This window comes from Sphaeramia orbicularis, chromosome 15 (assembly GCF_902148855.1).
Source record: "Sphaeramia orbicularis chromosome 15, fSphaOr1.1, whole genome shotgun sequence".
Taxonomy (NCBI): domain Eukaryota; kingdom Metazoa; phylum Chordata; class Actinopteri; order Kurtiformes; family Apogonidae; genus Sphaeramia; species Sphaeramia orbicularis.
The window spans coordinates 9,832,241-9,856,093 of record NC_043971.1 but is presented as its reverse complement, the minus strand read 5'-3'; the positions used below and the strand labels follow the sequence as shown (position 1 = coordinate 9,856,093).

General features: G+C 34.5%; 1 protein-coding gene across 2 annotated transcripts in view; it reads left to right on the top strand.

Annotated features, from left to right (window-relative positions):
• Positions 1-23,853, top strand: part of adgra1b (adhesion G protein-coupled receptor A1b) — a 667,465-nt gene that overhangs the window by 140,335 nt on the left and 503,277 nt on the right. For both annotated transcript variants that reach the window (XM_030155759.1, XM_030155758.1), the window contains exon 6: positions 7,352-7,515. In XM_030155759.1, coding sequence (XP_030011619.1) covers positions 7,352-7,515 — 164 coding nt within the window. The remainder of the gene's footprint in view (positions 1-7,351; positions 7,516-23,853) is intronic.

Below are 23,853 nucleotides of genomic sequence, written 5' to 3'. Positions count from 1 at the left end.
TGATCTCAAGTGGGCCGGACCAGTAAAATAAAAACAGTGAAACAAGTACAATTATATTATGATCAGGTTTACATCAACAAAGTTTCCTTAAAAATCTAAATAACATGAAGAACTTGAATTGTATTAAGAAAAACAAATGCAATTTTAACAATATTCTGCCTCGGTTTGTCAGTTTATCATTTACACATGTGCATTACGATCGCACAAAACATTTAGTAACAGGCAGAATATTGGTAACATTACACTTACTTTTCTTAAGACATTTCCGTTTGTTCATATTTGGTCAGGTTATTCACATTCACATTTTTTGTAAACATATAGTTTGGTTATGTAAATATTTTCATGTAATTTTACTTTTTTACACCAAAAAACAAAGACAAGATTTGGGGTTGTTATTATTTACAGGTTATTATGATAATATTTTACTGGTCTGACTCGCTTAAAATCTAATCGGACTGTATGTGTCTGTATGTGAAACCTGAAATAAAATGATTTTGACACCACTGATTGTTAATATCTTCAGTGTAATTTTTGCAGTTTTTCACAAATTCATCCCGCGGGCCAGATTGGACCCTTTGGCGGGCCGGATTTGGCCCCTGAGCCGCATTTTTGACACCTGTGCTCTAGAAAAATGCAGGCTAAAATTCTTGATAATGCGATGGAATATGCTGGATTTTTATGTGATTTTATACAATGAAATTTGCAAAGAATGTGTGAAGTTGCAAAAATATAAAAAAGCATGCAATTTCAACATCTCGTTCACCCCACTCCCGCTTCCAGTAGGACATACGGGTATTGGTTTGCTCTGTCTTTTGCAGATACTTTTTTCGGCAAATGAGCTGCATTTTTATTTTTTTTGAATTATTATTATTATTTTTTATTTATTTTTCACATGCTCATGATCATAAAATACAAGAAACAGTACAGAAAGGCCAGTTGAGGGTTACAGTATTCAACAAAAGATATCCATAAATAATACAATAAAAGGAAAATGAAGGCATCACATGACCATTTCCACAGTTCCACGTTCAATTGTGATCTCAAGTAAAATAATAATATAATAACCTATAAATACCCAGCCAGCATGTCCATGTGGGCTGCATATAAGGATCCCATGTGGGTTTGTCCGCAGTTTCCATGGTGGACCCACATGTGTTTGCCCGTATCAGAATCAAAATCAGAATCAGAATCTCTTTATTGTGACTGTACCAAGTACAATGAAATTGAGGCAAAACTCTCAGGTTCAGAATTTACAGAAGGACAGCAAATATCAGTAAAACAACAAATATCAGTAAAACAACAACAAATATCAGTAAAAGGCACAGTTATTTACATTAAAAAATAAAAAGTATTGCAAACGAAGATATTTGTAAAACACAGAATTTAAGTCAGGGGTGTCAAAGATGCGGCGCGGGGGCCAAATCCGGCTCGCCAAAGGGTCCAGTCCGGCCCTTGGGATGAATTTGTGAAATGCAAAAATTACACTAAGATATTAACAATCCTTTTAGTTCAGGTTCCACATTCAGACCAATATGATCTAAAGTAGGTCAGACCAGTAAAATACTATCATAATAACATAGAAATAATGACAACTCCAAATTTTTCTCTTTGTAAATGTAAATATTTTCACGTATTTACACTCAAACAAAGATTAATTTCGCAAAAAATGTGAATAATCTGAAAAAAAATATGAACAACCTGAAATGCCTTAAGAGAAGTACAATTTCAGCAATATTCTGCCTGTTACTAAATGTTTTGTGGATTTGTAGATCCACTGTGATCTGTAAGTTATAATGTACATGTTTAAATGAAAAACTGATGCAAAATATTGTCAAAATTATACTTATTATTCCAGTTTGTTCATGTAATTCACATCTTTTGAAAGGATAGTTTGTAGACGTAAACCGTTTCATGATGTAAATTTACTTTTTTCACTCTAAAACATAGAGAAACGTTTGGAGTTGACATATAATAACATCATAATACATAAATTTTACTGGTCTGGCTCTCTTTGGATCAAATTTAGTTGAATGTGGCCCCTGAACCAAAATGAGTTTGACACCCCTGATTTAAGTAGTGCAAATAACATGAGAAGTAGTGCAAATGACATGAAAGATAAAAATTGTGGGATAAAATAGTGTGAAGGATAAATAATATGATATATTCAGATCTCTGATTCTGATTCTGATATGGGCAAACACATGTGGGGCCGCCATGGAAACTGCGGACAAACCCAAATGGGACCCTTATATGCAGCCCACATGGACATGCTGGCTGGATAATGACTCCAAATTTAAATCAAAATTTCATTGTAAAAAGTCCGTATTGGATCGGTATCGGCAAAAGTAATCCCAAAAAAAAAAAAAAAAAATCTGAAGCAAAAAAAATCCAGATCGGGACATCACTATTTGCTTGATTATGCATTGAATTATACGATCGCATAATCATGTTTTTTTTCTGGAGGGACTGTATAGTACCCAGGTTAGCAGGTCATGGGTATCGGCCTTTGTTCGTAGACGCTGTCGTCGCGGGGAACGGACAGGTATAACTAATGTGCTTAACGGTGCCTGTGTATGTGCGCTAATAAGGCTGTCAGTGATCCAGCAGCAACCTGGACCTGGCACACTGAAATTTAGTGAAACCATTATTACCCAGCATGCCGCAGGCAAACAGGGTTTTGTAATCACAAGCGTCCATGTGTGTGTTACACTGCACTAAAACTCACTAATGGAAACATCAATCTTTATGAAACTCGGTCTGCATGAGTGAATATCTGGAAGCCTGTTGGATTTTCCCGCACCAAGGTTAAGAATTATTGAAATCGAGTTTGCAAATCAATTTTGCCTCATAAAAGTTCACTGTTAATACAAACAATACATCCTTAACATAACCTTTACAAATTAAAAGCAGTGTTTGAGGAGAACTTTCATTTCTTCTTCTTTTTATCATGAAATATAAGCTATACAGGTAAATGTTTCAGCTTTGGTAGTCACAATAAACCTCACATTTCCCTGCTTCATTATATTTCATTATTAACCCTTTCATGCATAGTGGTCACTCCAGTGGACAGTTCTTCTGCAGCTGTTCTCTTGTATATTCATGGGGTTTGTTGTTTTAGTTCCGTATCAGCCAACGCGGTGGACACTTGTGCATCATCCCATACACTGACATTCAGACAATTATTGTAACTTTGCTGCTCATGATAAACCTGATCTTCAGGTAAATCAGTTGCTAATTGTTATTAGACTGTAATTAACAGTTTTCTGAAACTTTTTTTTTTTGCATATCCTCCCGAAACACAGCGATGCATTTTGTCCTCTGTATGGGACAAAACTGACAGTTTAACTTAAAAAATGCTGTGCATTACAAAGGACATTCCATTAAAAAAATCAATCAATAAATAAAAAATATTTTAAAAATTTATCTGAAAAAACTGTTGCATTATGCAGTTTCCAATCAAGACAATTTTTTAATGTAAAAAAGAGAAAACTGTCAGTTTCCTGGGTCTCAGGAGGATATTATCTCCATGAAATGAGTAATAACTAATATTAGAGTATGATAAAATGTGAGAAAACATTAGTGATGTAGCAACTAGTGGCATTAAAAATGTTTTTATTTCATAGTTGTCACACAGTATATCACTTTCTGATGATGAGTTTTAAATACATGTTTCTTTGCTTCAAAAATTAAACACATGGTGTCCAGCTGAGTGGACATTTTTGTGACTCCACAAAAAATAGGTTCATAAAAAAAAAAAATTCATTTGCATTGTTTTTTTTTTCATGCCTAAAGAGGAATAAAAACACTCAAGAAAAAAATATTGACTAAGGTTCTCATAATTAATGCATGAAAGGGTTAATAATATTTTATTAGCATTATATGCTTATTATATGGTGATTTTAGAATCATAACAGTTTTATGATGAATTCCTTTAAAATTTTGTGCTCACATCTCCTTGGGTGCATATAATGAACCGTTATCAATATATTTGTCCCTAACAAATGTACCTTTAGTTGTACCAGGCATTAAAATGAACAAGAAATTGAAGAAAACAAAGGGTGGTCTAATAATTTTTTCCATGACTGTATTTCACACAGGGGCTGGTTTTAATGTATCTAACATTTTATTGCTGATCCATTGTTCGATATAATGTTTTAACTGTGCGCCTGAATTTTCAGAGTCACTGTTTGAGCTCGATTTAGTGGGACATGTTATTTGGGGCCTGGCTACGAGGGCATGGTTTGACAGTTCAATGAAGCTCATTAACACATGATATGGTTTGATTCGTGCCTGTTTAAAGTGTTACTTTGTTCACGGTTCATCCACCCCCCGTGGCCCGTTTATGTGCACCCAGGGAGACGTGAGCGCAATATTTTACAAGAATTCATCGTAAAACTGTTATGATTCTGAAATCGCCATATAATAAGCAGTGAAAATGCATAATTTAACCCCAGCTAACGTAATGTTCCATTACATTTAAGCTTAAATGCCTGACCGTTTCTCAGTGGAGCCAGACCATAGCAGCCTAAAAATGACCCCATGTGTTAGAATGTCATTTTTTTCTCAGCCTCTGTCGGTCTGCACTGCCAAATATACAACAGAAACTATGATGAGAGTTCTCTGCTCTCTAAAAATACTCATGTCTAAATATTGCAATTATATTGACATCATAAAATACATAGTTTGTAGTTCAAAAGCATCTCATTTTCTTTAGGCACCCCAATCCAAACAAAGACCAAGAAACAGGGAGTGTGTGAATTACAGGTGAAATTATTTTAGGAACATTTTGCTGTGAATTTAGTGAATCTGACAATACATTATGGTCAATTTAGGAAAACATAGCCATACAGGCACTATCCTGATATTAAGTTAGATTACAATAGCATACATTGTTTTGAAAATGGCACATTTTTATCTTGGCTGCATAGGTTATGACATTTATCATTATTTTTATTTATTTATTTATTTATTTATTTATTTCGAGCATGCAAAAAAAAGGAAAAAAAAGAAAAAACAAAATAAAAATAAAATAAAACATTCAAATGGACAGAATCTATCTCCAAGCACATTTCGAACTTAAATACAAACATGAGCAGAAAAAATATTTCGACTACCACTTATTTTCTTAAATTTTCTGTGAATTTAGTGAATTTGACAATATGTTATGGTCGTTTTAGGAAAATACAGCCATACAGTCACTATCTTGATATTAACCTACACTGTAAGCCCGGACTTTGTATTTACTAAAATGCTTTAATTACAATGTACTTAAATGATTTAAGCTTTACTACATTATTATAAAATGTTCAGTATATTCTACTAATTTGTAGACATAGTTGAAAGTATGAAAAAGTTTAAGTTGAATGGATTTAAATTGCTAAGTTTTAGTCATGATATCTCCGTATTGCATTGTGGGTATTGGGCATGTTGTTGAAATGTGTTATTTTTATGTGCAGGGGTTCAGTGGGGTTGTGGTGTTAGTGTTAATTTGGACTTAATGTGTGTACGGCAGTGTTTATTGGCCTTTTTGTGTTTGTTTTTGTATTTTCGTCAAGCTGCACCATGACTGAGAGCCATAAGCCGAACAATGGCTTTCCTGTTCATCTAGGATTGTAATTGAGCAATTTAAATCTTTATCCTTTCCCTAAATAAAAACAAGTCCTGTACTGACAAATTACTTAGAACTTTTTGCCTTCCTAACTTCCGTCCATGCTACAATATATTAAGTTGAATAATTATACAAAGTAATTTATTTTGCAAAAGGTTTTAATTTAAATCAACTTGAAATTGAGTACAATTAACTGATGATATTAAGTCTAATGATTGTACAAAATAATTAACATTGCAACAAATTTTAAGTTAAATTAACTGGGCATTTAGTGTGTTAAATACTTAAAATAGCAATTCCATTCAAATCAAACATTTAGGTTGAATACACTCAAGTTTTCTTTACTCATTACTTACATTTTTTAAGGAAACGGGTTACCTAAGGACGCAGTGTGACTTTGGTGGCAGTTCCCAAATGGTTTTTTCTCTATTGAACCTTTCCTAAGTAATTTATCACCATTTATTATAATATTATCCTCTGAATTTTGAATTTTTTTCCAGTGAAAATAATCTATTTCCTATATTGAATTGACTGATTATGAAAATGTTCATAAAAACTCAGAGTAAAGTTAAAGGTTATTGTAGCAAAACAGAAAAAAACTAAAGAAAAGGTGACTTTTTTCAGTAAAATATACCATTAACTGAACATAAACCCAGTGTGTCCATCCACTGTCATTGATCCAATTCCATGGGTTTTACTGGTGAATCAATGTTGTAGAAGATGACGGTGTTTCCATGGTAACTACGGAGCCTCTGAACGTCCAAATGGGCCATATCTAATGACCATGAAAAGATGAATAACTGTATTTTACACCAGTTATTTACACGTATTGATAGGATTAATGGACCGGTAGATGCTTTTGGTCGACGGTGGATGTTTGGGTCTTTATGGGTTAAGTTAGACTACAATAGTATTGAAAATTGCACATTTTTATCTTAGCTGGGTAGGTTATGACATTTATCATAATTGAATTGAGCAAAAAAATCTTGAATTAAGCAAAAAAAAAAAAATCTGCCAATAGAACAAGGGAAAATTATCTTGGTAAGATTTCTCGAAATAAATTTTTTAAGGAAGTAAGTAATTTATTTGTCCATTTAACAAAACATGATATATACATACATACATACAGTTTGGATTTCTATATTAAACATGGGCAAAAAGGTGTAGGCAGAAGCAACAGCTTATTTATGCCTACCCTATTTACAAAAAGGAAAGTTGCAGAAACAAAACAATATAACCAGATAGTGCAGTTTTAAACAATAATATAAATAAACAAATAACATAATCTCAGTAAAATCTTAAATTCATACTGATAATTGGCTTAGTTTATCTAGATATTTTATATTGATTGAATATTTTAGTTAGTTTGAATTTTCAAGATCTATTGTCTAAAATAAGTTCTTATATCTCACAGAAAAGTTACACTTTGGGTGATTATGTCTTATTTTAAGTTTGGTGAGATATTTTGAGTAGAAATGAGAAAAATCCACTTGGTATGATTTAGATTTTTGCAGTGCAACAGCATGAAAAACAGAACACAAATATCACATTGAGTCACCCGAGTTCTGAATGTTACACATATGAGTCTTTCTTCATCTTACAGCATCCTCTCAGATGCACTTTTCGCAGTTACATATATTAATTAATTACACTCGTGTCTGTTCTGTTTTGACATGTTTTGACATAAATAAAGCCAGTGGATGGTCGCACAGGTCAATAACACAGTGGTGCTATTCCCATCAGGCATTTCAGCACCGAGACTTTGTTCTGCGACTGTCAGCTGAAGTGGCTTCTGCTCTGGGCTCGAAGCAACTCGGTGAGAATCGGCAACGACACGGCGTGTGTGTTCCCAACGCACCTACACGGGCTGGAGTTTCGCAACCTACGTGAACAGCAGCTCAGATGTGGTAAGGATTTAAAGTCATGGAGGAAAAACACTGCTGATCTTCAACACACAGTTCACCCTTTGTTAATGTAGAAACTGAAAGATAGCTTGTTTTTTTTTTTTTTTCCTTTTTTTTTTGTTGCAACAGTTCGGAATGCCCTTATGTAAATGCTTCAATGTCATAGTTTCTGTATTTTACAAAGTATAAGTCACTCACCGACCCCATAACAAACTCACTCGCACTAGCTTTTGCTCAGCTGGAAAAGAAACGGTACTGTTTGCATTTTTGGATGGATGGGTGGATGGGTGGATGGATGGATGGATGGATAGATAGGGCAGGGATGTCAAACTCATTTTAGTTCAGGGGCCATATTCAGCTAAATTTGACCTGCAGTGGGCCAGATCAGAAAAATAATAACATAATAACCCTATAAATAATGAGAACTCCAAATTTTTGTCTTTTCTTTAGTGTAAAAAAACAAACATTAAATTATAAAAATACTTACTTTTATAAACTATCCAAAAAAAAAAAAACGTGAAAAAACTGAAATTTAAATTAAAAAAACGTAAGAAAATTTAGTGCAATTTTAACAATATTATTCCTCAACTTCTCATTTCTCCACGAGTATTATGGATCAGATCTACAAAGACACTAAATACTGAGGAACAGGCAGAAAAATTGTTAAAATTGTGCTTAATTTTCTTTAGACATTTCAGGTTGTTCATATTTGTTCAGGTTATATACATTTTATTGTTACAGGATAGTTTGTAAATGTAAATATTTTCATGATTTAATGTTATTTTTTTGCACTAAAACAAAGAAAAAAATTAAAGTTGTTAATTCTAGATTTTTCTTTTGTTTTTTTTTTTTTTGCTTAATTCAAGGTTGTTTTTTTTTACTTGATTGAAGATTTTTTTTTTTTTTTGGCTTAATTCAACATTATTTTTTTCTTACTTAATTGAAGATTTTTTTTGTCTTAATTCAACATTTTTTTTTTTTCTTTACTTAATTGAAGATTTTTTTGGCTTAATTCAAGACTTTTTACTGAATTTGAGATTTTTTTTTGGCTTAATTCAAGATTTTTTTAACTGAATTGAATATTTTTTTTTGGGCTTCATTCAAGATTTTTTTACTTAATTGAAGATTTTCTTTGGCTTAATTCAAGATTTTTTCTACTTAATTGAAGATTTTTTTTTTTTTTTTTTTTGCTTAATTCAAGATTTTTTCCTTAATTCAAGCTATTTTTTTTTTTTTTTTTTGCTTAATCCAATTCAAGACTGTGGAATTTTTGCACTTGGCAAAAACATCCCAGGGGCTGAACTGGACCCTTTGGTGGGCCACATTTGGCCCCCGGGCCGCATGTTTGACACCCCTGCCCTTGGGGAAATTCAGAATACAAAATGTGGTCACCGCTCCACAAACACAGCCATACCACATCAACACTCAATAAATAAATAAATGCAGAGTATAAGTAGCTGTGAATAACTTAGATTAAAAAGAAGTAGACTTAAAAGATAAGATGTGTTTTCTGCCTATCACATAAAAACATAAAAACACTAGAAAAGCACTCAGAGAGCGCAGACCTCTGCCAAGGCAGATCAGTGCCCCCACCCCCCCGATCACCACCAAAATGTAATCATTTCTTCCTTGTGCCAGTATCAACATTTCCTGAAATTTTCATCCAAATCCGTCCATAACTTTTTGAGTTATCTTGCACACGGACAGACAGACAAAACAATGCCGGCAAAACCATAACGTCCTTGGTGGAGGTAATAAAAGCGTAAAAACATAAAAGCATAAAAAAATAAAATAAAATAACATAAAAACATAGAAACCCACCCAAGGACAGAAGTGTTCCTGAGCTTATTATTTTAATGTGGTTTTCTTTAAATAAACGAAAATATAATCTGAAGTTTCCATCCACACACATATATGTGTAATGCAAAACAAACAAGAAAAGCACTTGGAGAGCGCAGACCTCCACCAAGACAGATCTGTGCCCCCACCCCCCCGATCACCACCAAAATTTAATCATTGCTTCATTGTGCCAGTATCAACATTTCCTGAAATTTTCATCCAAATCCGTACATAACTTTTTGAGTTATCTTGCAGATGGACAGACAGACAAAACAATGCCGGCAAAAACATAACGTCCTTGGCGGAGGTAATAAAAGCATAAAAACATAAAAGCATAAAAACATAGATACCTACCCAAGGACAGAAGTGTTCCTGAGGTTATAATTCCAATGTGTTTTTCTTCAAATAACTGAAAATATAATCTGAAATTTCCATCCACATACATATATATCTAATGCAAAACAAACAAGAAAAGCACTCGGAGAGCGCAGACCTCCGCCAAGGCAGATCAGTGGGCCCCCATGGCCCCCTCACCCCACCGATCACCACCAAAATTTAATTATTTGTTCCTTGTGCCAGTATCAACATTTCCTGAAATTTCATCCAAATCCGTACATAACTTTTTGAGTTATCTTGCACACGGACGGACAGACAAAACAATGCCAGCAAAAACATAACCTCCTTGGCGGAGGTAATAAAAGCATAAAAACATAAAAGCATGAAAACACAAAAACATAGATACCCACCTGAGGACAGAAGTGTTCCTGATCTTATTATTTTAATGTGGTTTTTTTCAAATAAACGAAAATATATTCTGAAGTTTCCATCCACGCACATATATGTCTAATGCAAAACAAACAAGAAAAGCACTCGGAGAGCGCAGACCTCCGCCAAGGCAGTTCAGTGGGCCCCCGTGGCCCCCCGATCACCTCCAAAATGTAATCATTTGTTCCTTGTGCCAGTATCAACATTTCTTGAAATTTTCATCCAAATCCGTACATAACTTTTTGAGTTATCTTGCAGATGGACAGACAGACAAAACAATGCCGGCAAACACATAACATCCTTGGCGGAGGTAATAAAAGCATAAAAACATAAAAGCATAAAAACATAGATCCCCACCAAGGACAGAAGTGTTCCTGAGCTTATTATTTTAATGTGGTTTTCTTTAAATAAACGAAAATATAATCTGAAGTTTCCATCCACACACACATGTGTAATGCAAAACAAACAAGAAAAGCACTCTGAGAGCGCAGACCTCCACCAACACAGATACCTATATCTACATGCATCTCTGTATCTGTTAATTCTTCTTACTCAAATTATATTATTTAAAACTGCTTAAAAACCCCAGCTTGCATTAATGTTATATATTTGTTAATTAGTGTCATCTTTTCTGTAATTTATTCCTAAGTATGAAGTCAGGTAGCAGACCTCAGCTGTTTTATGGTGTGTGTGATTGGAATTGAAGGATCAGAGAAAACATACTTCTCTAAGACCCAAGAGGTTTTTTTTTTCCAAGATAAGGTAAACACTGCAAAAATCTAAATCTTAACAACGGTATTTTTCTCGTTTCTAGTCAAAATATCTCATCGCACTTAAAATAAGACATCATCACCTAAAGAGTAACTTTTCAGTGAGATATAAGAACTTATATTTAGACAATAGATCTTGAAATTCTTATTTCAAGAAATCGTACAAATATAATTTTCACTTGTTCCATTGGCAGATTTTTTTTTGCTTCATTCAAGATTTTTTTTTTCTCTATTCAATCGAAAAAAATCTGCCAATGGAACAAGTGAAAATTATCTTGGTAAGATTTCTTGAAATAAGATTTTCAAGATCTGTTGTCTAACAATAAGTTCTTACATCACACTGAAAAGTTCCTCTTTTGGTGATTATGTCTTATTTTCAGTGCGATGAGATATTTTGACTAGAAATGAGGAAAATACACTTTGTAAGATTTTGAATTTTTGCAGTGCATAACTATTTGTCATGACATTTGCAAATATAAGGTCAAGACTTCTTTTTTGTTTAGTTTTTTTTTTAATTTGCAAAAAGTGACATACACATAATTACACAACAAACATTTCACACAACAATTGTGGACAACGCATAATGTAGCATGTACAAAGATTATTGGACAAATGACGTAGAAAATACACAGATCTGACTAAGACAGCTACATTTTTGACAAACACATGGTCGACTTCTTGAGGTGATTATGTCCTATTTCAAGTGTGACGAGATATTTTGACTAGAAATGAGAAAAATACACTTGTTACCTCTGTCAGAAGGTATTGTGATCACTTTGCTTTGCGTGTTTGTTTGTTGGCAACTTTACAACCATCTTCAAGGTAAACTTTATTATCCCTGAGGGGCAATTTGTTCTACAGCCAGCAGTTTCACATGGACAACAAACCAACAATAAATACAATAAATAATCCATCTTTACAACCAGCTTCATCAAATTTTCCCCACAGATAGGCCTAGGCCCTGGGATGAACCCATTAAATTTTGGGCCAAGTAGGCCAAAGTTCAAGGTCACAGCAAGGTCACAAAATCTCAAATTTTCCTATCTCTTATCACTGAGCAATTTTCGAAAATTCATAAAAAATTCAAAACGACTCCAATTAGCCTCCAATTTGATCCACCCGTAGCTTATAACAATATCTAGTATCTGGCACAAAATTGTTCACATCCACAGTGGAATGTGGACTCTGTGGACATTTCAATTTAACATTGAAAATCCCATTTACGACACATTTTTCATTCTAACTCAACAAATATTGATTGGAATTTAATACAAGAAAAGCACTCAGAGAGCGGAGACCTCCACCAAGACATATCTGCCCCCCCCCCCCCCCCCCACCCCCCACCAAAATGTAATCATTTCTTCCTTGTGCCAGTATCAACATTTCCTGAAAATTTCATGAAAATCCGTCCATAATGTTTTTTAGTTATCCTGCTAACAAACAAACACGCAAACAAACACACAAAGCAAAGTGATCCCAATACCTCCTGGCAGAGGTAATAATTGGACATGGTACAAAGCTTTAACTTTTTCTGCTGTGTGGAACAACCTTGAAACTTTTTAATTTAAAAAGAAATAGTTGATCCACACATGTGCACCGTTCGGGGTGATTGGCGGAGGTTTGCGTTCTCTGAACATTTGTTAAGATTTTGATTTTTTTTTTTTTCTAGTGAAGGCCATTTTTGAGCCAGACTATGTGCACTTTCTTAGCATGTACATGATATAAATGTACAATTATCAGATTCCTCTAATAGATCCACTTTACTTTTTATTTTCAAAGAAAAGAAGCAAATGTCTCGGCTTAATGTCAGACAGAAAAGGCCATTATGCCAAGCTCTGCCACAAAGAAATCTATAAGATAAGGGAATATGTTCACACTGTAAGAATGCCTTCTGAGACTTCTCATTAGCAAGAATCGGTTTAATATCACTAACATTGCATTTTCAAGTGGTTAGCACAATGAGAAGATGATTAAGTACCTTTTTCTAATAATAGGATTCCCTCTCTACTGCTATCTCTCCACCTGCTGTGAACTGTTTGACAAGCCCCAATAGAAGGCAGTGATTTAGTGTTAAATTGCCAGGGAGAAAACGGTTTCATAATATAGGCTTTGTGTGGTCTGGGTCCTGCTATGCACCACTTGTGATGGAGACAGGACTACCCAGTGGAGGTTACGTGTTGAAATCCATAGATCAGCTGCAGCGACTTGAGTTAAAAGACGGACAGAGAAGCACTCATCCCTGCCACAAAGCGTGTAATACTCGAGCTGGCTTGTTCCAGTTCTGAAGCTGTTCGGCGGCTGCTGCATAATAGCACTGAACAGCCTGACTGGGCAGCATTCAGCTGGTAGGGAGGAAAAAATCAGGTGTGCACTGCAAAAAGAGATTGTTAAGAAAGGGAAAATGACTTATTTTAGGGAAATTAATGGGTTTTTTTTTTCTAGTTTTAAGTGCTGATAGAAAAAATATCATGGCAGTGCAAGAATGTCAACCTTGTTTTTAGAACATATACCTACGGAAGAGGATTCAAGCCACTGGATGGATGGATGGATAGATAGATAGATAGATAGATAGATAGATAGATAGATAGATAGATAGATAGATAGATAGATAGATAGATAGATAGATAGATAGATAGATAGATAGATAGATAGATAGATAGGGTCCAATATATTATTATTATTCTGAGATTAAAGTCAAAATTCTGACTTTTTTCTCTCAGTTCTGCCTATTTTCTCAGAATTCTGACTTTAATCTCAGAATTTTGACTTTTTTCCTCAGACTTTAATTTGACAATTCTGATTTTTTTTCCCTCATAATTCTCACTTTCATCTCGGAATTCTGACTTTTTTTTCTCCTCAGAATTCTGACTTTAATCTCAGAATTGTGACTTTTTTCCCCACATAATTCTCACTTTAATCCAGAATTCAGACTTTTTTCCTCAGAATTCTGATTTTAATATCAGAATTTTGATTTTTTTCCTCATAATTCAGACTTTAATCTCAGAATTCTGTGTTTTTCCTCAGAATTCTGACTTTAATCTCAGAATTGTGACTTTTTTCCCCACATAATTCTCACTTTAATCCAGAATTCTGATTTTTTTCCTCAGAATTCTGACTTCAATCTCAGAATTTTGACTTTTTTCCTCATAATTCAGACTTTAATCTCAGAATTGTTTTTTTTTTTTTTCAGAGATTTCTTAGTTTGATCTCAGAATTTTGACTTTTTTCCACATGATTCTCACTTTAATCTCAGAATTCTGACTTTTTTTTCTGTCAGAATTCTGACTTTAATCTCAGAATTCTGTTTTTTTTCAGAGAATTCTGACTTTAATCTCAGAATTTTGACTTTTTTCCCCACATAATTCTCACTTTAATCTCAAAATTCTGACTTTTCTCAGAAATCTGACTTTTTTCTCAGAATAATAATTAAAAAAAAAAAAAAAATGTGTGTGTGTATATATATATATATATATATATATATATATATATATATATATATATATATATAGGACCTTAATTTTTATTTTTTATTTTTCCAATGGCCCTAATCCTCTTCCACGTAAATTTTCCCTTTTCAAGGTCAAAATTTGCATCATATTTTGAGTATAGATGATCTATAAGTGAACTCCAATAACATACAACACGAGCAACCAATGCTTTCTCCTTATTCTAAACGATAATCCGTTTTAGTTCTCGAGCAGTGCATTTTTTCTACATTCAAAGACACAGTGACAAAACAATATCAAACCAACATCTTTATTGATCAGCATCTCAAAGATTTGTGCTGTTCCAACACAATTCATGATACATCAGCTGAACCTGTCTTCTTTTATTATTATAGCTTCAAAAAACAGGCTTCTATGTGCATTTGTGCAAAGCTTTGGGAAAAAAAACAATCCCCAGTGCAAACCTTTGGAATGCAAGTAAGAGTAAGATGAATGTTCACACACCATCAAACAAACAGAAGTGCTTGCATTTTTGCACCAGTAAGAACACTGGGCACAAAAGAACAATCCACTGAAAACCTTATTTGTAACATAAGAAAAAAAATAAATAAATGGACTTATTTTCTTTGCCTATAAATAAATAAAATCAGACCTATTCCTATTTTATCATTGCATATATATGTCCAACTTAATCCACTCGGTTATAAAAAATTTCAAGAAATTGCACTTTTTGGCAGCGTTATGTGCAGGATGTAAGGCAGGGATGTCAAAATCATTATAGTTCAGGGGCCACATTTAGCCCAATACGATCTGAAGGGGCTCAAACTGGTAAAATAATAACAGTGAAATAAGTAAATTGACATTATAAAAGTGTTTACATCTACAAAGTTTCCTTAAAAAATGTGAGTACATAAAGAACCTTAAATTTTTGTAAGAAAAACAAGTGCAATTTTAACAATATTACGCCTCAGTTTATAATTTACACATGTACATTACAACTAAAACAGATCACAGTGGATCTACAAATACACAAAACATTTAGTAACAGGCAGAATAGCGTTAAAATGTCCCTTACGTCTCTTAAGACATTTCAGGTTGATCATATTTTGTGTGAAAGGATAATTTGTAAATGTCAACATTTTTATGGAATTGTACATTTTATACTAAAACAAAAGTGAAAAAAATGGAGTTTTCATTATATATACACTGCAAATTATTTGGTTCTTACAACATAAAAAAAACAAACAGACTTAGATTTAGAAGTGTTAGATAATTTATCTTGTTTTAAGAGTTAATTTCTTATTCTAAGTGTTCATACATGTGTAGATGTGCTTTTTTCTAAATTTGACAATCTTAATTCATGAAATCTTGTCAAGTGAAATTATCTTGCTGCATGGACAGATATTTCACTTATTTCAAGTGCATTTTTGCTCAGATTTAGTCTTTTTATCTTGTTTTTAGATGCCCCTTTTTTGCAGTGTAGATTATTATGATAGTATTTTACTGGTCTGATCCACTTTAGATCATATTCTTCTGCATGTGGAATATGAATTAAACAGATTTTAACATCCCTGATTCCTGTTAATATCTTCAGTGTAATTTTTGCATTTCAAAAATTCATCCCAGGGGCCTGATTAGACCCTTAAGCGGTTCGACTTTAGCCCGCTGGCCGTATGTTTGACACCTGTGATGTAGGAAAAGCACCTTTACAAAATAGTGTTGGACAGAGACAGGGGAAAACTTTGCAAATTATTTCAAATTATTTCTAAATTTAATCTTAATTCAAGAAGTCTTGTCAAGTGAAATTATCTTGCTGTATGGACAGATATTTCACTTGTGTCAAGTACCGTTTTCCTCAGATTTAGTGTTTTTATCCTTTTTTTAGATGCCCCATATATTATGATAGTATTTTACTGGTCTGATCCACTTTAGATCATATTGTTCTGGATGTGAAATATGAACAAAAAGATTTTAACGTCTCTGATTCCTGTTAATATCTTCAATTTCATTTTTGCATTACAAAAATTCATCCCAGGGGCTGGATTAGACCCTGAAGCGGTCCGATTTTAGCCCGCCGGCCGTATGTTTGACACCTGTGATGTAGGGAAAGCACCTTTACAAAATAGTATTGGAGAGAAACAGGGAAAAAACACTGCAAATTATTTTTAAATTTAACAATCTTAATTCAAGTAGTCTTGTCAAGTGAAATTATCTTGCTGCATGGACAGATATTTCACTTATTTCAAGTACCTTTTTTCCTCAGATTTAGTGTTTTTATCCTTTTTTAGACTCCCCTTATATTATGATAGTATTTTACTGGTCTGATCCACTTTAGATCATATTATTCTGGATGTGAAATATGAACAAAAAGATTTTAACGTCTCTGATTCCTGTTAATATCTTCAGTGTAATATTTGGATTTGAAAAATTCATCCCAGGGGCTGGATTAGACCCTTAAGCGGTCCGTCTTTAGCCCACCGGCCGTATGTTTGACACCTGTGATGTAGGGAAAGCACCTTTACAAAATAGTGTTGGACAGAGACAGGGAAAAACTTTGCAAATTATTTCAAATTATTTCTAAATTTAATCTTAATTCAAGAAGTCTTGTCAAGTGAAATTATCTTGCTGTATGGACAGATATTTCACTTGTGTCAAGTACCGTTTTCCTCAGATTTAGTGTTTTTATCCTTTTTTTAGATGCCCCATATATTATGATAGTATTTTACTGGTCTGATCCACTTTAGATCATATTGTTCTGAATGTGGAATATGAATTAAACAGATTTTAACGCCCCTGATTCCTGTTAATATCTTCAGTTTCATTTTTGCATTTCAAAAATTCATCCCAGGGGCCGGATTAGACCCTGAAGCGGTCCGATTTTAGCCCGCCGGCCGTATGTTTGACACCTGCGATGTAGGGAAAGCACCTTTACAAAATAGTATTGGAGAGAAACAGGGAAAAAACACTGCAAATTATTTTTAAATTTAACAATCTTAATTCAAGTAGTCTTGTCAAGTGAAATTATCTTGCTGCATGGACAGATACTTCACTTATTTCAAGTACCTTTTTTCCTCAGATTTAGTGTTTTTATCCTTTTTTAGACTCCCCTTATATTATGATAGTATTTTACTGGTCTGATCCACTTTAGATCATATTATTCTGGATGTGAAATATGAACAAAAAGATTTTAACGTCTCTGATTCCTGTTAATATCTTCAGTGTAATATTTGGATTTGAAAAATTCATCCCAGGGGCTGGATTAGACCCTTAAGCGGTCCGTCTTTAGCCCACCGGCCGTATGTTTGACACCTGTGATGTAGGGAAAGCACCTTTACAAAATAGTGTTGGAGAGAAACAGGGAAAAAACACTGCAAATTATTTTTAAATTTAACAATCTTAATTCAAGTAGTCTTGTCAAGTGAAATTATCTTGCTGTATGGACAGATATTTCACTTGTGTCAAGTACCGTTTTCCTCAGATTTAGTGTTTTTATCCTTTTTTTAGATGCCCCATATATTATGATAGTATTTTACTGGTCTGATCCACTTTAGATCATATTGTTCTGAATGTGGAATATGAATTAAACAGATTTTAACGCCCCTGATTCCTGTTAATATCTTCAGTTTCATTTTTGCATTTCAAAAATTCATCCCAGGGGCCGGATTAGACCCTGAAGCGGTCCGATTTTAGCCCGCCGGCCGTATGTTTGACACCTGTGATGTAGGGAAAGCACCTTTACAAAATAGTATTGGAGAGAAACCCGGGAAAAAAAGAAGAAACCAAATTTTTTTCACTAAATATGAGCCTAAGACTGAGATTACAACAGACATTGCTGGCAGTAGGTACATCAAACAGAGTTTTTAAGCAGAACAAAGGGTCCTTTTTACCGTCTGAAGGCTGTTGGTTACAGTAAAACAGAAATCCAAGTGTCTTTACTTTAGTTTCTTGTTTTTTTTTCTGTAGGACTTGTTACAGACAGGCAATCTGTCCTCCCCTCCCTCCTGTCTCCCCTCTATCTCCCTGCTCAGTGCTGTGGTCCACAGGGGAATTGTATCTCATATGTGATAGAATCATCTTCCTCTTCTCCTTACATCTGCTTCATGCTGGGGATATTGCACTGGAATGAGAAAATCATTGGTTAGTGGTGGGGTACGTCTGTGTATCTGTGCATGTGTCGTGTGTTTACAGTGACGGGACATTATATGGAAACTGTAGGCGTGACGTGGGACAATGCACATCCGAATAATGAGGATAAATGTGCAGCACGTAGACCAGTGTTTTTTGTTGTTTTTTTATTTTGTTTTTATTGGAAAAGGAGCAAGCATTACCATTCATACACATGGTATCTATTAGATTCCTTTTTGTATTTCTTATTTTATACATATAAGTGTCAAACAAAAAAAAAAAGAAAAAAAAACTAACATAGTGCTTACAGTTTTGGTATTTTTCACTTAAAAAAAGACAATCACAGCTTTCAATACCTCTGGGTTGTTGTGTTTTTCAACTGTGGGGTCGCCTGGAAATCAAATGGGGCTGAAATTTTTAGTAATTGATAAAAAAAAAAAACAACAACATACTAATGAAAAATATATGGTGAGTCGAGAGAGACAATGACGATACATAAAAGACATGACAAACTCTGAGACTGAAACTGAAGCACTGTGGTTCTGTTTATCTGTCAAATGTTCATTGTGGCCAGTTTAAGATAGCAAAAATAAAAGTAGATAAGTAGTATTATACAACAGAGAAGTAGAGAAGCTGTTTTTTTTTCCCCAGAAACCAAACGGACAACTTAATACAGTGGTTCCCAACCTTTTTTAGCTCGTGACCCCATTTTAACATCACTTTTTTTTTTTTGCTAAAATTAATTTGTTTTCTGTTCATGTAATAGTTTGCTCTACTATGTTAATTTTAGATGACATTTAGTCTGTATAATGTATATTATTATGGACGGAGGCAGAAAAGCCAGGTGTAGATTACTGCATAAAGTGAGAATTTGATTTTCCTTGGTCAGGATATGTACAGTCAGTCCAGCTTGGATTTACAAGGCTGACAATTAATACTGAACAAACAAGAACTCAAACTATGAATTATGAAAGAGCTGCAGCGTCTGAAACCGACCACAATGAACATTTGACAGATAAACAGAACCACAGTGCTTCAGTTTCAGCTTCACAGTTTGTCATGTCTTTTATGGATTGGGATTCTCTCAACTCACCATATATTTTCCATTAGTAAGTTTATGTATTTTTTTTTTTTTTATCAATTACTAGAAACTTCAGGCGACCACATTTGATTCCAGGAGACCCCGCGTTGGGTCCTGACCCTAAGGTTGAAAAACACTGGGCTAATATGTATACAGTTCTATCACATTAAGTTGTCTTTTGGGTTTCTGGGAAAAAAAAAACAGCTTCTCTTCTTTGCTTCAAAACACTGACTTAATATGATAGAATTGTGTACATATTAGGGCAGTGTTTTTCAACCTTAGGGTCGGGACCCAACGTGGGGTCTCCTGGAATTCAAATGGGGTCGCCTGAAATTTCTAGTAATTGATTAAAAAAAAAAACTTAATAAAAAATATATGATGAGTTGAGAGAGACAATGACAATCCATAAAAGACATGACAAACTCTGAAGCTGAAACTGAAGCACTGTGGTTCTGTTTATCTGTCAAATGTTCATTGTGGTCTGTTTCAGATGCTATTTCATGAGCGGTTGTGAGGCGAGGGCGGAAACGGTCGCTTTTCAAAATAAAATCTCCGCAAAACTAATGGAAAAAATTGCTTTAATATTAACCACAATTTTTTTTTCTTGGCGATCCGGTACCAAATGATCCACGGACTGGTACTGGTCCAGGGACCAGGAGTTGGGGACCACTGATATTGACTAAATGTCATCTAAAATTAATGTTTATTAGCAACATAGTGTAACAAACTATTACATGATCAGAAAACAAATTAATTTTAGCAAAACAATGTCAACAGTGTGTTTTGAATGTTTGGGTTTGCCAGATTTTTGTGATGTTAAAATGGGGTCACGAGGCAAAAAAAGTTGGGAACCACTGCTGTAGACATTCCCCTCACTCAGCTGTGTTTTTTTTTTTTTTTTTTTTTTTTTTGCATACACAGACAGCGCCGTCCTGAGACGTCTGCACCACAGGCATTTGGGAGTTATTCTATGTAATCCTAATTGTATGTGTTTTTCATTTACACAGAACAATCCAAAGCAATTACAGGGTAATTCTGCGTAGTCCATGGACAAAGAGCCACAAGTGGAATTCAGTGGCAAGATGAGGAGTGCTCCTTTCAGGGCCTAAAGCATCCATTATGGGATTACAATGATAACGTTCTGGGCTTCCTGCTCTTGCCATGCTTGGATCCATCCGCTCCACCAAAGCACAGCTCCATCTTACAATACCTTATTCATTCACTTGGCAACAGGCAATTTTCAATTGGATACAGCGTGGCAGTCTAACAACCATATTTTTCAATGCTATTTGATGACTGTTGTTTTCATATGGCTTCACTTTGTAAGAGAGCGTTGTAAAGTCTTGTACACCAGCCAGGACCTTGTTAAAGATGTGCGGATGGAGTATTGCTCTGCACCTGATACTAGGTCCTTGTTATCAAGAAAAATGATGGGATGGGATGGAAATATCTTCTTTTTTTTTTAATTCCCCCACATTCACATGCCATTGAAAGTATTAATATTCCTCCACGGAGATTCTCTTCTATTGTTTTTATGAAGATGTGTCACCGAAGATGCATCTGTTTCTTTTTCCAGCAGCTTCAGTGTGATGGGTAGCAGATGTCTGCACCGCACATTCCAGAAATGAGCCCTTGTCCCTCCTCTGATACAGGTCGGGTACTGCCTGCAAATGAGGGGGAACGGAGGAGCATGTGCAGCTTCCTGCCGGGATCAGGTGCTTCCTGTGCCGAGGTCAGGGCAGACGTCTGTTGGAGCCATCTAACCACGGCTCTCTCCTTTAAAGGGCTCATATCACTGGTCAACAACAAATTTATTGTTTAAGTTTTTTGAGCTGATTTAGAATTATTTTGGTGTGCTGAATCCAAAAATGACATTAATTTTGTTCAATCGAGTCAACTTTCTGAACTATGCTACATATTGGCTTTTTAACATTTTTGCTTACATTTATGGGCATTTTCACATCATATGATACAAAATTCTTTCATATTTCTTGCAATAAACGAGTTCTGAAGATTTTACCTTTGCCAGTTTATGATTGATGTTTTTTTTTAATATTACAGGCGAATGAAATGGCTTCAACTAGAAGATCTTGCGAAAATAAGCCTGACGTATTCTGCTACATCTGCGGTGAATACACCATTGTACCTAACAGGAATCAAGTCACAAGTTTCATAAAGTGTGCTTACCAATCTTATTTTGGTATTAATTATTATATTTTGTGAGAAGATCAAATTTTTCAAAATCAAATTAGCAAAAAAACCTGACCTGATTGAGAAAAACGGATGTCATTTTTGGATTTAGCGGTGCAAAATGGTCCAAATTCAGTTGAAAAAACCTAGACAACTTGCAAAAAACATTTTTTTGTAACCCAGTGTATTTATCTAAATCCACTTTTATTAGTCTTTGGTTCATTTATTTGTGTATTTGGACCCTAATAGTTTCAAAAGTGTGAATTTGAACCCTCCAGGTGCTGCAAAGCTATTTTTTTAAAAACTTTTATTGAAGAAAACAAAATAAAACAAAAAAAAAAACAATGTACAGAGTAACAACGTTTGTCCTGAGATTGGGCCCAAGATTACAATATAAAATATTTGGTTACAATGAAGAAAATGAAAGAGAAAAAAAAAACAAATAATCCAGGCTTAAATATCTATTCCAATAAGACTGAATACTGGTCTCCATCTTCTTTCAAAGGTCGGAGTCTTCAGCTGTAGCTGTGCTGTTAACTGTTCCATTAGACAAACTTGTTTAATTTTTTGTATCCATTGTCCAATTGTAGGTGATTCAGGTTTCAGCCCTAACATTGTTATCATTTTTCTCACAGTCATCAGAAGAAAATGTAGTATGAATTCTTGGTCGTGGGACAGACCATCAGGGAATATGTCCAGTAAAAATAATAATTGGTCCATAGAGAGGTTCACTTTAAGTAAACTATCTAATATGCCTTTTGCATTAGTCCATAAGTGTTTCACAATGGGGCACTCCCAAAATATGTGTGCCTGATCACCAACAAGACCACAGTTTCTCCAACACTTGTTGCTAACACCACTTTCAGAGAGAAAAGATTTTAATGGGGTTCTGAAAAATCGTATTTTAACCTTCCAGTCAAATTCCTTCCAAAGCTGACTCCCCACCCCCCCGTGACAACCAGAGCAAACATTTCCCCAGATATCCTCATCCAATATTACGTTTAATTCCAGTTCCCATTGTTGTTTTATGTGCTGTGTATTATCTGAAAAATCTAACAACAGCTTCTGATATATCAAGGACACTTGTTTTTTCATTACACCATCATTTTCAATCAAATTGATAAAATGTCTGCAAAGCTATTTTTCTATTATTAATCACACTGGAAGAAAAATCCAAGGCACTCTCTTTAAACATTGAAATGCCTTTATTATCATGGCATGGTCATATTTAGACCTGAAAAACTTCAACGCGTTTCAACTTCAAGCCTCCATCAGGAAGTCAAACAGGAGCCTGAAAAACTATAGGTTCCTATATAGTAGGGTCTAACCAATAGGAACCTGCCAGCTGGGCATGAAGGTAATGGCCTGCAGAGGGTGTCCACATGTAAAAGGCCAGCAGGTAGTGTCACTGCAGGTCAAATAGAGATATTTTCAAGTATACATGAGTAAAAAACTGTGCAAAATTGACATATCCCTGTTAAATGAAGATGAAACCAGTGTAAAGTCTTTAAAACAAGAAACAAATAATACATTACAAGAAAACAGAAAAGTCCAACTCTTCATTCAGTCCAGGGGGTACAGTGGCTTGGAGTTTAAAAATCCAGAAAGCTTCCCGTTGTTTTTTTTTTCTTTCTTTTTCCAAAGAGCACCACAAACAAACCCTTGTTTTGGTCCGAGAAGCATTCCTTCCCAAACATTTTTGGAACTATTTTTATATTAATTCCGGCAAAAATCGAGCGGATTTCTACAGGGGTTGGACAAAATAATGGAAACACCTTAAAAAATCAACAAAATATAATTTAATATGGTGTAGGTCCGCCTTTTGCGGCAATTACAGCCTCAATTCTCCGAGGTATTGATTCATACAACTTGTGAATTGTTTCCAAAGGAATTTTAAGCCATTCTTCAGTTAGAATACCCTCCAACTCTTTTAGAGACGATGGCGGTGGAAATCGACGTCTTACTTGAATCTCTAAAACTGACCATAAATGCTCAATAATGTTGAGGTCTGGGGACTGTGCCGGCCATATGAGATGCTCAACTTCATTAGAATGTTCCTCATGCCATTCTTTAACAATTCTAGCTGTATGGATTGGGGCATTATCATCTTGAGGTGAAGGTGTTT